Source organism: Erythrolamprus reginae, chromosome 9 (genome assembly GCF_031021105.1).
Source record: "Erythrolamprus reginae isolate rEryReg1 chromosome 9, rEryReg1.hap1, whole genome shotgun sequence".
NCBI classification, from domain to species: Eukaryota; Metazoa; Chordata; class Lepidosauria; order Squamata; family Dipsadidae; genus Erythrolamprus; species Erythrolamprus reginae.
The window spans coordinates 25,893,887-25,910,741 of NC_091958.1; the positions used below are offsets into that span (position 1 = coordinate 25,893,887).

At 51.2% G+C, this 16,855-nt stretch overlaps 1 protein-coding gene across 1 annotated transcript in view; it reads left to right on the top strand.

The window, feature by feature from the left end:
- VAC14 (VAC14 component of PIKFYVE complex) overlaps window positions 1-16,855 on the top strand; it is a 33,768-nt gene that overhangs the window by 1,566 nt on the left and 15,347 nt on the right. Inside the window, exons 3-12 of the mRNA XM_070760612.1 lie at window positions 42-209; window positions 561-623; window positions 2,082-2,189; window positions 3,329-3,438; window positions 3,884-3,990; window positions 5,914-6,048; window positions 7,580-7,735; window positions 9,413-9,473; window positions 10,026-10,170; window positions 13,534-13,599. Of these exons, the coding sequence (XP_070616713.1) occupies window positions 42-209; window positions 561-623; window positions 2,082-2,189; window positions 3,329-3,438; window positions 3,884-3,990; window positions 5,914-6,048; window positions 7,580-7,735; window positions 9,413-9,473; window positions 10,026-10,170; window positions 13,534-13,599 (1,119 nt within the window). The remainder of the gene's footprint in view (window positions 1-41; window positions 210-560; window positions 624-2,081; window positions 2,190-3,328; window positions 3,439-3,883; window positions 3,991-5,913; window positions 6,049-7,579; window positions 7,736-9,412; window positions 9,474-10,025; window positions 10,171-13,533; window positions 13,600-16,855) is intronic.

Genomic DNA, 16,855 nt, shown 5'->3' on the forward strand with positions numbered 1-16,855 from the left:
CAGGCCAGGCCTGATGTTCTCCGTTGTGGCTTGGTTGCCAGGATTCTGGTCTGTACCTGAAGGAGCTCATCGAGCCGGTGCTGACCTGCTTTGGAGATGCTGACAGCCGGCTGCGCTATTATGCCTGTGAGGCCCTGTACAACATTGTGAAGGTGGCCCGGGGCGCCATTGTCCCCCACTTCAACGTGCTCTTTGATGGCCTGAGCAAGGTAAGCCCTGAAGAGCAGAGCCAGAAGGTGGGAAACGGTTCCTGGAGGGGAAGGGCTCCCCAGCCACCTGGGGAAGGAGGGCCAGTCACGTCTTTGGGGCTCCTTCCCCTATGAAACAGCCGATCCAGGCCAGGAACCAGAGTGCCCAGCAGCACAAAGCCCTGGAGGCTGCCTCAACAGGAGTGGGGGGACCTCTCCTGGGTCCCACCCCACCCAGGCGCCCTTCCAGGCCCTCTGAAGGTGGAAGCAGGAGGAGGGCAAAGGCGGAAGCGGCAGCACAGCCTGGATCTTGGGAGTAGCGGGAGGTTCTGCAGGTCCTGTATGTCCCCTCGGGTCTTCTGTCCTTCCCAGCTTGCTGCAGATCCTGACCCGAATGTCAAAAGCGGCTCTGAGCTTCTGGACCGCCTTCTGAAGGTACGGCTCCCTTGTCCATCGCAACAGGGGTGCGTGTGCGTGTATGTGTGTGTGTGTGTGACTGGAGGGAAGGCTTGAAGAGGGAAAACGGCTGAGATTTTGGGGGGGAGCTCCGAACCAGAAAGTGGGATTTTCTGGACGTATTTTGGCTCCCGGCCTCTGCAGAAAGGGCTGAGGTGCAGGGAGAGGCCCAGCTTTGGGGCCGCTGATGTACCATGTCCTGCATGTGTGCCTGGCCCTTTCTCAGTCGTCCCCTCCCCTGCTTCCCACCTCCGGGGCTTCACGGGCTTCTCTGGCCTCTTGAGGGATTCCCGGGCTTTCCTAACGAGGGAAAGGAGGGCCGGTGGTAAGGGAGGGCGAGTGCCCTTCCCCAGATCTGCCTGAAAGGGCTCCGTGCCAGCTGAAGGTTTTAGAGACAAAAGTGTCTGTCTCTTCCTAGCTCCCTGCTGGCTGTGGAGCTGAGCGGGTGCAGGTGAGGCGCTCGCGACCACCCCCACCCAGTCGGTGGACAGGCCTCAGCTGTACCCTGCGCCCCTCAAGGCCACGTACCTCCTTCCATGGCCAGAACAGGGGGAGGTCCTCCCTTTGCAGGGCATCTGGTTTAAATCAAGACCGGCTGAAGCTTGAACGAGTGAAATCTGTATAGAGACCAGGAGCACACAGGCATTGGGAAAATAAATTTATTTTATTTATTCAATTTTTTTATGCCGCCCTTCTCCTTAGACTCAGGGAGGCTTACAACATGTTAGCAATAGCACTTTTTAACAGAGCCAGCCTATTGCCCCCACAATCCAGGTCCTCATTTGACCCACCTTGGAAGGATGGAAGGCTGAGTCAACCTTGAGCCGGTGATGAGATTTGAACCGCTGATCTACAGTCAGCTTCAGTGGCCTGTTGTACAGCACTCTACCTGCTGCGTCACCCCGGCTCAGTTAAAACTTAAAAGAATAAATGTGGCATGAAATACAGAATATAACCCATATTCCCTTGTGTGGCAAGGGAAGCGCAGCATTTTGTAGTACAGTAATAGCATGACCACAATCTGATTCAGACGATGACAAACGTTTTCCCAGTTTTATAGGAATCTTACAAAGAGAAGCATTTGAAACATTTAAAATCTCATGGGGCTTTTTAAAAGGGTTTTTTTTTTTTGCCTTTTATTATTTAAATAAATAACAGAAAATTTTTAAAAGGACCAAACAACACATTACTGAAGTTTTTTTGTTGAGCCTTGTGGGAGAAACCCTTAGACGACAACCTTTTCCCTCCAGGAGTTTAAACGGAAGCCCCTCCTGGTGAGGCAACCAGTTCAGGGAACACAGGGAGAGATCCGGGGCTCCCCAAAGGGCCTTGCCGCTTGCCCACCAGGGGGAGGGTCCATGACTGGCTGCAGGGATGGGCTCCTCCATGGGGGGAGGGGGGCAGCTTCCTCTTCCTCTCCCCTTTCTGCCTTGGCAGGACATCGTGACGGAGAGCAGCCGCTTCGACCTGGTGAGCTTCATCCCACTGCTGCGAGAGCGGATCTACTCCAACAACCAGTATGCCCGGCAGTTCATCATCTCCTGGGTGAGTGGCAGGTGGGTGCAGTCGGCTGTGGTGCTGCTGAGGTGGCTCTGGAAGTGGGGGTCTCGTTTCCCCTGAGCTGCCTTGGGAACAAGCCGGCATCGTCTCTGGAAATGCACAGGCTTCAATCACGTTGACCTCGGGGTCCCCTTGCGGGTGGCTTCAGGGCCCTGAGTTGGCACCAACCTCCAAGGGGACCCCAGGTGGCTTTTTTCAAGAACGGGAGACTTAAAGGGTGGCCCCCGTTTTACTTTTCGGCCTGACTTTTCCAGCAAACAGAGAGATCAGTGTTGATAGGAACATTAATAATAATAATAATAATAATAATAATAATAATAATAATAATTTATTAGATTTGTATGCCGCCCCTCTCCGAAGTCTCGGGGCGTCTCACAACATTAATGGCAATACAATACAGTACAAATCTAATATTAAAAATTAAAAAACTAATTTAAAATACATTATCATTAAAAAAAATCACCTACACAGTCATACACAATCAAACTAGTCATAATACAGAAGTCAGACGGGGGGGCATTAATCCCCCCATGCCCAGCAACAAAGGTGAGTTCAGCATTTTGCGGAAGGTGAAGAGGGTAGAGGCAGTTCGAATCTCCGGGGGTGTTGATTCCAGAGGGCCGGGGATGCCACAGAGAAGGCTCTTCCCCTGGGTCCCACCAGACGACATTGTTTAGTCGACGGGACCCGGAGAAGGCCAACTCTGTGAGACCTAATCGGCCACTGGGATTCGTGCGGCAGAAGGCGGTCCCAGAGGTAGTATTAAGGTATTAAGCCTTGAGCCATGGTTTGCGGCCACAGTGGCTACGTCCAGCTGTGTTGGTAAACCAAGTAATGTTGGACCCATTGGCTGCTTCTAAAGTCCAGCTGAGATGGCAGCCTGTGAACGGACTCTTCAATTATTGTGGGAAACTTGACCTCTCCCCTTGGCAGGTGGCTGGTCCAAGGTCAGCCACGGAGCACTTGGACTGTGGGGGGGTGGCCCCACCTTTGTCTGGTCCACACCCTCCGTCCCTTTCCTGGGAGGTGTCCGGGATCCACATTTCCTGCTTGAGCCCCTGGACACTTGTGCTCCCGCAGAGAGCGTTTCTCTGACTCTGTGGATTTGCTTCCCTGTGTGCTAGATTTTGGTGCTGGAATCTGTTCCTGACATCAATTTGCTGGATTACCTGCCAGAGATTCTAGATGGACTCTTCCAGATCCTGGGCGATAACAGCAAAGAGATCCGTAAAATGTGAGGACACTGTTGGGTCTGGAAAGGGGTGTCTGGCTACCGAAGGTGGGGCAGGGGCCGCCGGGGGAGGGATGTGCAGCTCTCTGAGCCTCTCAAAGGGGCCCGAGATCAGTGGCCACTCCAGTGCAGAGCAACTGGTTAGCTGCCATTGTCCGAGTCCTTCTGGCAGTGCAGTCGGAAATGGGCCTGTCTGAAATGGGCGGGGCTTCCTGTTCGCCAAAGTCCACTTACCAGCAGCTGGCGCCCCCTGGCAGGGAGTGGGAGGGCAGCACAGGTGTTTTCTGAGCCCCCCGCCTCAGTGCAGAAGGAAACTCCACAGTCTGCAGGGAGCACGTTTTGTGTCGGCAGTTTGGGCCGATTCCTATGTTTTCTGGAAATGTTCTTCCGGTAACCCTGAGCTTCAGCCTCGTTCTGGGCTCTTCTCACTCCTGGCCTTCTTCCCCAGGTGTGAAGTGGCACTGGGAGAATTCCTCAAGGAGATCAAGAAGACGCCTGCCAACGTCAAGTTCGCCGAGATGGCCAACATCCTGGTCATCCACTGCCAGGCCTCCGGTACGCCCGCGTTGCTCCTTGGTGCGCATCCCATGCTTCCCCTCGCTAAGCCTCCGGTCCCTCCCTCAATCCAGTGCTTGGCAAACCCAGAGATGAGCCTCAAAGTGCAACAGGCCTGCGTGCTCCAGGCTCCTCGGGGCCCAGCGGCATCTTCCCAATATGGTAGCTCTTCCCCAGCTTCCCAAGGGTCCGGCCCAGCCCCTCTGGGCAGGCTGACCTCCCCCAGCATTCGTGTGTGGTGGGGGATTCAGGGCTGAGACAAGGCAGAGTGGGGATAATGAGCAAGAGAGGAAGTCAGGTTTGTGTTTTCTTTCCTTGGACAGGAAGGATCACAGGAGACTAAGCGGGTGCCCTGCAGGAAGTGCACATCAAAAGCAATGCAAGGGCACCATCAGCCATGAGGGCACTGCACAAATAGCCTGGTGTAATCATTGTTGTTTGTTACGTTTATTTACCTCCCATCTCGCTCTGGGGCTATTCTTAGTGCTTATTCTCTTTAAAAAATATATATATTTTAATAGATTTTATAGTATACAACAGTGTTTCCCAATCTTGGCAACTTGGAGATATTTGGACTTCAACTCCCAGAATCCCCCAGCCAGCGAACGCCAAGGTTGGGAAACAGTGGTACAGAACATACACACAACATATAACAATGTGCTCAGTGATTAGTGCCGGCCACCAGACAAACATTCACACCTCTCCACCAAAATGGGGGCATATTTTGTATATACCGTTTTAACTCAAGCAATATATCTATTTACATATTATAAAGTGATTCCAATTTATTCTTTGTAGCTTGGTCTCAAATTCTGCTGACCACGTATCCTCTCACCTTGTCCCATCGTCCCATCAGTTCCCACAGATCAGTTTCATTGGCCGAGTTGATCCTCTTATTCATAATCTCAAACAGAATATGATCCACCATGTACCAATACCAATTTTGTATTGTCCATCCTTCCAGCCTAAGACTATTACCGTCTGAGCGTTTTCTATCACTACTTTTATTTCTCTAAATTCTCCCATCTCATTCCTTTTTAATAATAATAATATTAATAATATTAATATTAATAATAATGTCAATACAACACAGCAAACGAGATCACTATGCTGGATTTCGTATTTCCCAAGCACCTAGGACTGCGTGATGTAGTGGCGAATTATGTTTGCCGATCCCAGTAAAGCGGCCTTTTGCAATTGACAGATGGAGATTTTGTCAATTCCGATGGTTTTCAAATGTCCGCTGAGATCCTTTGGCACTGCGCCCAGCGTGCCAAGTACCACTGGGACCACTTTCATTGGCTTATGCCAGAGTCCTTGCAGCTTGCATAATTGCCCCTCTCCAGAGACTCGGAGCGGCTAATACCGCCATTTCCTTTGTAATTGTCCATCGTATGTTTAACATCCTATTAATGTCCTCTTGTACTTTTTTCCAAAAGTTCTGCGCTATCGTGCATTCCAAACCATAGGCATAAACACACCCATGCCAGCAAGTATTCTTAACCTTCTGATTCCTACTTATTCTCTTGGCCTCCTTTCCTCTCGTATCTCTCTGCTGTACAAGGTGGGGCAGCGATTGGGGCGGGGGGCGCACCAGCAGGTCAGGCACAGGGCAAGTAAGTGTGGCTGTAAGTGTGATCACGCACAGAGGCTGCCAGGGGCAAAGGAGGGCTTTGGCCAGGAAGTCGTTTCTTCAGCATTGTCGCAACTCCAAAGGGCCATTGATTGAGGCAGCTGGTTCCCACCTGTTCTAGGACCTTTGCTTGTCCCCCTCCCTGTAGCTTGAGACTCAGGTGGCCTTTTCCCCTCTGGGAAATGAGGGCCGAGGTGCCCTCGACTGGGGAGAGCTGTGTGGGGTGGCAACTGGGGGTGGGAGCAGCAGCAGCAGCCGAGCCTTCACCGGACGCCCTCCTTTCCCCACAGATGACCTCATCCAGCTGACGGCCATGTGTTGGATGCGGGAATTCATCCAGCTGGCCGGCCGGGTGATGCTGCCCTATTCTTCAGGGATCCTCACTGCCGTCCTGCCCTGCCTCTCCTATGACGACCGCAAGAAGAGTATCTTGCTTCGCTGCACTTCTGGCCTCGCGCACGTGTCGGGGGGGGGGGGGGGGGTGCTGCTCTTCTAGCCCCACAGAATTCTTGGGGGTGGGGGGGGGCGAGGATTCCTCCAACTTTCCTGAGTGGATTTCAGCCAAAGTGGGGAGGCCGTGGCTCTTGAGACCAAGATCACAATTCCGTGCATTTGGAAAGCGAGTGAGTGAGTTGTGTGTGTGTGTGTGTGTATGTGTGTGAGAGAGGGACGGATAAAGAGAACACTCACTAGTTTAGTGGTTACCACATTTGGAGTACTGTGTTCAGTTCTGGAGACCTCACCTACAAAAAGATATTGACAAAATTGAACAGGTCCAAAGATGGGCTACAAGAATGGTGGAAGGTCTTAAGCATAAAACGTATCAGGAAAGACTTCATGAACTCCATCTGTCTAGTCTGGAGGACAGAAGGGAAAGGGGGGACACAATCGAAACATTTAAATATGTTAAAGGGTTAAATAAGGTCCAGGAGGTGTTCTGTCTGGGTGCCCCCAGACTTCAACACCAACTGGAAAAAGCAGCCAGACACGCTGGTAAAAGCAAAAGCACTTTATAGTTTGAAAAATAAACACAGAGAAAAACCTGTTCTTCCCAACAGGCAGGCTATGAGACTTCACAGCAGAGTCCTGATGGCCACACAATACAGCAGACTTCTTGCTGGCACACCCACCACTGTAGAGAATAAGACCCACACCTTTCCCCCCCAAGGTTTCAGTATTCAAAAGTCACAAACCAGAATTCCAAGACGCCAAAGATCACAGCCAGGTCCCAGGACTCCCAAAGATAATACTCCACAAGCCAGGAAGGGTGGGTCTGCCTTTTCAGCCTTTCCAGAGAGCACCACACCCAAACCCAGCTGTTGCCTCTTTAGTGCTGAAAGTACCTGGCTAATTGTCCCCTTCGTTGTGTTGCTCTTCTCTGCCGGAGATCGATTATTGCTTGTGCATTTTCATCTAAGGAATCCAGGCTGCTTGCTGGGGAGAGCTCCCTCTCCCTCAGCCTGAGATTCCTCCTCCCCGTCTGCCTGAACCTCCTGTTCCTCATCCTCCCCCTCTGAGCAGGAAGCCGGCAGAGGATCAGCCGTTCCCTGAGGGGCCTCAGACGAATCACAACAGGAGGGAAGTGTTTTTAATAGGGAAGTAAACACAAGAACAAGGGGACACAATCTGAAGTTAGTTGGGGGAAAGATCAAAAGCAACATGAGAAAATATTATTTTACTGAAACAGTAGTAGATTCTTGGAACAAACTTCCAGCAGACGTGGTAGATAAATCCACAGTAACTGAATTTAAACATGCCTGGGATAAACATCTATCCATCCTAAGATAAAATACAAGAAATAGTATAAGGGCAGACTAGATGGACCATGAGGACTTTTTCTGCCGTCAGTCTTCTATGTTTCTATGTTTCTAAACTGACCTTAAACAATATAAACTTAAATTATTGGTGATTCTCCGGGTATTTGTTGGAAAACCTTCTTTGACCAGTGAAACGCAGATATTAAAGAGGTGGCTGCCGTCTGCAATCAGAGTCTGATGAAGTTGGTGACCCCAGAAGATGATGGAGCAGAGGAGGGCAGGGAACCCTTGCCAGCCCCCCAAAGAGAGGCGGGTCAAGGGGAGGCAGCCCCCAAGGCAGAACAACCCACCGGTGGTGAGTTCAAAGCTCTGTTTGGGCCTCTGGGTCTCCGTTGAAGAGCACAAGGGGCAGATTGCTCAGCCGGCTGGGACTCAGCCTGGTGTCCGCTTCCATGTTCTTTAGCCGTTCAGGCTTCTGGGGTGGCTTTGGGTTTCCCTGGATCCCCCGGGCAGGGGATGGCTGCAGCCCAGAGTGGCCGGCTCTTCCATCGATCACAGCTGCTGCAGATGTGAAAGGGGTGTTGTGGAGGGTCAGCCCTCCTGGATGTATGGGCGATGGGAGTTCCCTCTGCGATTGTGATGTTGCTTTCTCCAGTTTGGTTGTTGCTTTTGGTTTTCCTACTTCCTCGCCGTCTCTCAGATAACAGATTAAGAAAGTCATTCATCCTGCACCAAGTGGCTTATTTGGGGCAGTTGCCATCTCTGCTTCAATGGTCCTTTTGCTTGGGTTGCTGCAGAGCCAGTAGGCAGCGTGGCTGCTGGGGCCCTCTGTTGGGAAAGGGCTGGCCAGAAGGCCCAGGAGTGGAGGGCCTGGGTGGCTATGGCCAAGCCCTTATTGGCTGGCTACCCCTGGAAGCTAGAAAGTGCCCCAGAAGATCAGCTGGAGAGTCCGACGCAGGGAGGGTTTGCTAGTTGGAGGGGCGTTTCTCCCCAGAAGAGAAGCCACGCCAGGGAGCAGAGGGAGGGCTGCTTGTCTCGGGGCAGCCCTGTGCGAAGCCTTTGACATACACTCAGCAGAGTTATTGCAGTGGTGTAGATAGGTGGGCTAGCCAGTTAAAGACACAGTATTTACAATATTATTTACATATATACAACAATATTAGAAATAAAGTACAAACCGCACACAGCTAGAATAATACAGACTCACAATGAAAGATAAGCACGAATCCCAGCGACCGGTTAGGTCCCACAGAGTTGGCCTTCTCCGGGGCCCGTTGACTAAACAATGTTTGGTGGGACCCAGTGGAAGAGCCTTCTCTGTGGCGGCCCCAACCCTCTGGAACCAGCTCCCCCCGGAGATTAGAACTGCCCCCACCCTCCTTGCCTTTCGTAAAGTTCTTAAAACCCATCTCTGCCATCAGGCATGGGGGAACTGAGACTTCTCCCCCGGGCCTATACAGTTTATACATGGTATGTTTGTGTGTATGTTTGCTTTTAATAATGGGGTTTTTAGTGTTTTTTAAATTATTAGATTTGTTCTTACATTGTCTTTGTCATTGTTGTGAGCCGCCCCGAGTCTACGGAGAGGGGCGGCATATAAATCTAATAAATAAATAAATAAAATATCAAAGATAGCTCCCCCCACAGGGAACGGTACTGGCGCCCTCTTCTGGCCAAACCAGTCCAAGTTCTTAAAGACACATTACATCTTTACATGTATAGACTACCATTGGTAGCTTACTATATGGCAACTCCAAAGTAGGCAAGTACCATGTACTAACACTGCTGCTTGTTACGTTCCCTGACCTGGAGCCCCTTCCCCTCGGTGTCATTCGTGGCCTGGCTGGGGCCAGCTCTGCTGATGAGGCAGCGATGGAGGGGGGGGTTTGCTTTCTGCTTCTCTGGCAGGCAGCCAGCCATGCCTGGGAGCAGGTGAGTCACAGCTGGGCCTGGGAAGGCCTCCCCCCCCCCAAACTTCCTTCCCAATTGATTTTGGGGCCGGGTGGAGCTCATCTGCGCTCTCTTCCTTCAGGCTGCCTGGTCGTCTCCAGTGAGTCGGATTTCCGTAGCACCAACGTCTTCGTGCCTGCCAGGTCAGCTGCCCCCTTGTTTGGAAAGAGGGGCGATGGGGGTCTGGAGGTGGAGGAGGAGCCCAGGAAGTGTGCACGGGAGGGGGGAGCAAATGGGGCTGTTTGGGGGGGGGAGAAGGGCAGCTGTTCCCAGCACTGTCATCTGGTGCCTTTCCCCCCACCCAGAAGGGAAATTAACAAAACCAAACCGGGAGCAGAATTCGGTTGCAGGGTTGAATTCCCCACCTGTGCGTTTATTCCTAACTCTGAAGGGGAAGGCGGCTGGTCAGTAGGCTCTGGGCACTTTGAGCCCTTAGCCCTCGGAGGAAGGAGCTCCCTTGGGGTGGCTTTGCTGGGCTTTGGGGCAGCCTTGTGGATGCCTTCTGCTGGTCTCTGTTTTTGACAGTTGTGCCCAACCCTGTGAGATGGGATGGGATGGGCCGAGAGAGGGTGACCGGCCCAAAGCCCCTCGGCTAGCTTTTGGCCCTAAGGTGGGATTAGGACTCAGAGCCTGCTGGTTTCTAGCCTGGCGCCTGGACTCCCAGACCAATCTCTTGGCCCTGCTTGTATCTGCAGCCTGGAGAGGGGTTGTGTGACCCTGAACCTTGATGGAATTGTGCAGGTCCTGGATTGTCACCTTCATGATTCCACGACTGGGATGATGACGCGGATTGCGGTCTTGAAGTGGCTCTACCACCTGTACATCAAGACTCCCCGCAAGGTGGGCCTGCCGATCCGACCTGATCGTGAGAAACGGGGCTATTTATTTATTTATTTATTTATTTATAAATTTTTCTTTATTAATGAAAGAACAACACCACAGCACAAGTACAAGTCATAAAGGAAAAAATTAAACATGGAGAATAGATGAGGACAAGCACACAGAGATATATTGTTTTTGCATTAAATCTTAATATAATAAAAAGGGGGAAAGTAAAAGGAAGAGTTGAAGAAGAGAAAAAGAAGGAGAAGAAGAAAGAAATGAAGAAGAAATGGAAAGCAGCTGTAGATGCCTGGAATAAACATCCATCCATCCTAAGATAAAATACAGGAAATAGTATAAGGGCAGAGTAGATGGACCAGGAGGTCTTTTTCTGCCGTCAATCTTCTATGTTTCTATGTATACAACAGGGACATGTCAACCTCTGTTGACTTCCATTTCTCACAGCCATTATAGTCTTGTTGCCTTTCAGTTGATTATTGAAGTTTTTATGGTAAGGTTTATATAGGAGAAAGTTCAATTTCTAAGATTAAAGCTTTATCCCGGAGAAACATGTTTTATTGCTATTGACCTTTGTTGAAATTGGAAAGGAACCATTTAAATAGCACCTCCAAAGTCAGCAAAAATGACTCCTGGATACTTCTATGGATGTTACTCGGAAATAAGTGTTCTTCATTTACCACCCATGTGGTAAATGAATTATGTTTGGTGCACGCAAAGCAGCATATTCACCCCTGGTTGCTTGCTACATGAGAATCTGAAGCCAAAAACGGGGCGCAAGGGAAGGTCAGCCACTGAAACACAGCGGAGCCTCTATTGGCAGCCGTAGCTGCTGCTCGGCATGGCTGCCATAAATGTGCTTCCCATTTAATGGCCATTTACCATTCAGCCCGGCTGAACCTTCCAGGTTCTCCCAAGCGGAAGCCTGGGCTTTCAGGCATCCAACCCTGGGATCCGTGCTCCACCAGAGGACCTTCTACAAAGAAGGCTTAATGCGCGATAGTCATAACCGGGCAGGAGAGAGGGAGGTCCTGGATGTCCAGACCCTTGGAAAAGGGAGTTCTGACCCCTTAGGGAAGGGAAATAGGTAGGTAGGTGTGGGTTTTTGTGTGTGATTTGCACTCACCACAATGAATCAAATACAACAGGGAGACCCTGAAGGGTAAGGGGAACGCAGTTGTGCCCTGCGTGAAGCCAAAGAATTATTGCCAGTGACTTGTGACACAACCATTTCCAAGAATTCTTGAGCATCCTTCCCCTCAAAGCAACATTGAGCCACCTTTGATATCCTACCGGATACTCCAGATCCTGAGGACCTGGTGGAGCTGTTTTCACCCATCGGATCTGCCTGTGGAAGAGAACCAGGAAGTAGAGGAGAATACTGGAACTGAACAGTTGCCTTTTCAAGCGCTGTCCACGGAAGTGAATTAGCTGCTGGGACTGTGATTGGAATTTCCTACAAGGATGGACTGATCCAAACTTGAGAGAAGACCACGGAGACTGGTCTGCTCCATTGACAGATCAAATACCTCAGGGAACCCTGAGGAGCATGCTGGTTAAGTATATGAGGAACAAATAGACAGCTGGTACAAAAAACATTCCCTAGGGCAGTGATGGTGAACCTATGGCATGGGTGCCACAGGTGGCACGCGGAGCTATATCTGTTGGCATGCAAGCCATTGCCCTAACTCAGTTCCAACATGCATGTGGATGCTGACCAGCTGATTTTGCCTTATGCAGAAGCTCAGGGAGGGTGTTTTTGGCTTCCAGAGAGCCTCCGGGGGAGGATGAGGAAGGAGTTTTTACCCTCCCCCAGCTCCAGGAAAGCCTTTGGAGCTTGGGGAGGGTGAAGCATCAGCCTACTAGACCCACCAGAAATTGGGAAACAGGCTGTTTCCACCCTCCAGAGGATCTCCAAGGGGCGGGGGAAGCTGCTTTTGCCCTCCCCAGGCATTGAATTATGTGTGTGGGCACTCCGGCACCCAAGGAAAAAAAGGTTCGCCATCACTGCCCTAGGGCGTGGGACAACTTGCTACATGACTATGCAACAATTTCATTATTCTCACTCACATTTTATTTTGCCCCTCCTGTTGCATCCTTTCTTTAATGGTTCTATTCCACCATTTATTCGATATTGTTGTAATTCTTGTCCTGTGGCGTGTTGTCCTAGATCAGTGATGGTGAACCTTGTTTTCTTCAGATGCCGAAAGACAATGGGCATGCACTATCATGCATGCGCGAGTGCCCACACCCATAATTCAATGCCTGCGGAGGGTGAAAACAGCTTCCCCCGCCCCCTGCAGGCCCTCTGAAGGCCAGAAACAGCCTGTTTCCCAACTTCTGGTGGGCCCAGTAGGCTTGTGTTTCACCCCCCACAGGCTCCAAAGGCTTCCCTGGAGGCGAAGGAGAATAAAAACGCCCTCCCCAATCTACCCAGAGGCTCTCTGGAAGCCAAAAACACCCTCCCAGATCCTCTGCAAGCCAAAAATCAGCTGGCCGGCACACACATGCACTTTGGAGCTGAGCTAGGGCAACGGCTTGCGTGCCAGCAGATATGGTTCCATGTGCCACCTGTGGCACCCGTGCTATAGGTTCGCCATCACTGTCCTAGACCCACAATGAAGGGCATTCCCCAAGTCCCTGCCATCCCTCTTGCTTGACCAGACCTGCCTTGAAGGCTGACATGGAAAGTGGGAATAGAGCAGCCCTTTAATTCCCCAGAGAGGAAAGAGGCTGGTTGGGGGCTCTTTTCTTTTCATTCAAGGCCCTGGGGTGCAGAATGAAAAGGTCAGAGGTTTTTAAAATAGGTCTCCTACTAAGGGGAAGAGCAACGACCAACGGAAGCTGTGGCCTCTCTCCGTGGAAGGAGAAGTTGGGCCGCACAGCCTCAGGGTCCTCTCGGGTTTTACGATCTTACCAAAATTAAAACAGTCTGTTGGACCGCTCAGATGCCTGACACCATCTTCATCATTTGTAAAGTTTTTGTTTTACTGCTGATTTTCTGCAAGCACACCTATAACAATTTCTGTAGCTTGACCATGCTCTAAATCAGGGGTCCTCAAACTTGGCAACGCTGGCTGGAGAATTCTGGGAGTTGAAGTCCACAAGTCTTAAAGTTGCCAAGTTTGAAGACCTCTGCTCTAAAGTCTTGAGATTGTGTAGTCCGTGGTGGTTGCGAGGCGTTACCCCTCCACACGCCAGGGGAGTGGAAGGATTGCTCTCCCCCCCCAATGGAGCAACACAAGGCAGGGTCCGTGCCACTCTGTGAGTGGGATGGGCAGCTTCAGAATACGGCCTATAAATAAATAGAACATTCCATGATGCTTTTTGACTCTCCTGCTTGAAGGCTTCTCTGCTTTTCAGATGTTCCGGCATACAGACAGCTTGTTCCCGATCTTACTGAAGACCTTGTCTGATGACTCTGACGAGGTGAGTGGAGCTTCTCTGCTGTCTTATTGTTCATCCCGCAAAGCATCGTTTTGGGTTGCTTTGTCCTGGCTGGCTGGGGTGGGGTGGGGAGTTTTTCTGACTCACCCACTGCAGTGGTTTTGAGATTTCCCTCCCTTTGGCCCCTGGATTTAGTTTTGTGCCCCGAGCCCATCTGTTTCTCCTGCCTCTTTGATGGAGGGCTATTCCCTACTTAACTTTAATGTTTCCAAATCTAAAATAATGCCCTTGGGGGAAAGGAATCCTCAATCTGAGTATTGTATTGGCAGTTCTGTGCTAGCAAAAACTTCAGAAGTGAAGGATTTAGGGGTAGTGATTTCTGACAGTCTCAGAATGGGTGAACAGTGCAGTCAGGCGGTAGCGAAAGCGAGTAGAATGCTTGCCTGCATAGCTAGATGTATAGCAAGCAGGAAGAGGGAGATTGTGATCCCGCTGTATAGAGCGCTGGTGAGACCCCATTTGGAATACTGGGTTCAGTTCTGGAGACTTCACCTGCAAAAAGATATTGATAAAATTGAACAGGTCCAAAGACGAGCTACAAAACTGGTGGAAGGTCTTAAGTATAAACCCTATCAGGAAAGACTTAATGAACTCAATCTGTATAGTCTGGACGACAGAAGGAAAAGTGGGGACATGATCGAAACAATTAAATATGTTAAAGGGTTAAATAAGGTTCAGGAGGGAAGTGTTTTCAATAGGAAAGTGAACACTAGAACAAGGGGGCACAATCTGAGGTTAGTTGGGGGAAAGATTAGAAGTAACGTGAGAAAATATTTTACTGAAAGAGTAGTAGATCCTTGGAACAAACTTCTAGCAGACGTGGCTGGTAAATCCACAGTAACTGAATTTAAACATGCCTGGGATAAACATAGATCCATCCTAAGATAAAATACAGGAAATAGTATAAGGGCAGACTAGATGGACCAGGAAGTCTTTTTCCTCCATCAATCTTCTATGTTTCTTTGTTTCTAACTTTCTGGGAGTTGGCCAATGGGCAGCCTTGGACCTGAAGGAAGGGAGATCCGGAGACTTGGGGCGGCTAAGCCGCTGAATTCAGACAAAGGAAACCCCTGTTTGTGGAAGGAGTGGGGTGTCTCTGCTCCTTTAGCTGCTGTGAAGGCGCCCAGGAGGTTTCAAAGGGCTGGTCTGGCTCTTTGTGGGCAGAGGCTCAACCTGGCGTGTTTTGAAGCCCCATCTTACCCGTGGCCTGAATCGGTGGCCCTGGCAGGGGCCCTTGAGGGGCCGCTTGGGCAGCAGGGAGAGGGCCTGCCCTGGGTGGCCACTCGGGGATGGGGGAGTGCAGACCCGGAAGAATTTTGGAAACTGCCCTGGCTCTTGGGTAACCAGCTCTGTGGCCCTTCCGTGGTGGGGGGGCAGGCAAGGAGCTTCTTCCTGGGCAGAATGGCTTCTATCAGTTCAGGGAAGACCCCAGCCTTCCTCCGTGCAGCAGAGACTCTGGCCCCACTCTGGGGTTCTGACCCCATTTTGTCCCATTCGGGGCGTCCTGAGCTCTTGGCGGTATTTAATGCTGTAGATTGAAGCCAAACTGCACCTGACCCCACTGCAGAGCTCCCAGGTTGGCAGAGCTGCTCCAGTGTAGCAGTGGTGGAGAGAGAGTGTGTGTGTGTGTGTGTGTGTGTGTGTGTGTCTTTATCGCTGTGCTTCGGGGAAGCCTGCCTTTGAGCAGCCAGAGGAAATGCCTGCAGAGCTGGGAGACGAGGCACATGACAGGGCTCGCAGCCAAAATCTTTTGGGGGGGGGGGTGGGGGGGCTTCCCTCGGGATGATCTAACTCCCCTCTGATCCAGGGCAGTCTGGTCTTTGGCCTTCGCCCCAAAACCCTCGGCCTCCATCGCTCTACCAATCGGCAGAAGGTCACCCGAGCCCGGGTGGTGGGAGATGAATCCCAGCTGCCTCCTTTCATCTTCAGGGGATGCCAGGGAGGACAAAGGGGGCCTTGTTCAGAATGTCAGCCCCCCCACCCCACCCCAGGCTCATTGGAAGCCCTTGGAGGGATTTGGGCCAGGCCCTCCCTTCCCCAGGGCACCCAAAAAGAGGCCCAGAGGCTCCTCCCGAGGGAGGGAGGGGCCGGGCTCTTCCTGGGAATGGGCAGCTCAGAAAGGGGCAGCTGGTGGCTCCTCTGGCATTGGCACCGTTGCCATGGCGTTGCTGGGCATTGGTCCTCTGGCAGGATGTGGCTTTTCCTGCAGCACAAAGAGGAGGGGGAGGCTCCCTGGAGAGACCTTGGTGTCCTGCCTGCACGGCCACCCTCCCCCGCCCCGGCTGGGGACCCCCGGGTATCCCAAGGGAGGGTCCTGCAGGTGGAGTCCTGGGGGTCTCTTCCGGGGCCGTGGGGGGGGGAGGCTTGGCTTCCAGGGGGAGGGAGGGAGGGAGGGAGGGGCTGCCTTGGAGGATTTCCGAATGAGACAAGAGTCCTTTCATCCCTTGCAGTATGGAAGCCAAAATAACAGGGAAGCAGGAAAGAGAGTCACGGGAAAGAGAGTGGCCTTCTCAGGGGCCACACCCTCTCCCATTGCATTAACCCCTTCAGGGAGAGGTTAAAAGAGGGACCCAGAAGGAGAGGAGATTGTAGGTTGTGGCTGGTCTTCTCTGAGGAGGGCTCTTCCCTTTCCCTTCCCTGTGTAGCCACCCAGCCGGCAAGTGTCACTCTGGGTGACTAGCAATAGATTCAAACAATACAATAATACCCAGAATATATGAGGGTCGCTCAGAAAGTAATGCACCATTTTTTTTCCTTCAACAATTATTTATTGAACCTAATGAAACTTACACACAAGAAAGAATGATGTTTCTTCTACACTCCCTATTTTTCCACATAATCTCCATCCCGTTGTATGGTCTTCCTCCACCGAGACACAGGGGCGTGTATGCCCTGTCGGTACCCCTCCTCGTTCTGGTCACGAAGCCATTTCTGCCCTGTGCGAATCACCTCTAATGGCCTCACCCTCTGTGCCCAATGACTAACCGTACTTCTGTCGACTGCAGATTCTCCATAAACTGTACACAAACATTTGTGAATGTTCCCAACAGTTTGTTTCTCCGCAGTGAGAAATTCAATGAGGATACGCTGCTTGTACGTCACTTACAGACGACATTTCGAAACATGGCTGCAGCTACGTTGTGTGTCTGAAGAAACGGCAAAATTTACACACGCACCCCTGATAATTCAAATAGTGTACAGTCATACCTCGTCTTACGAACCTAATTGGTTCCAGGGG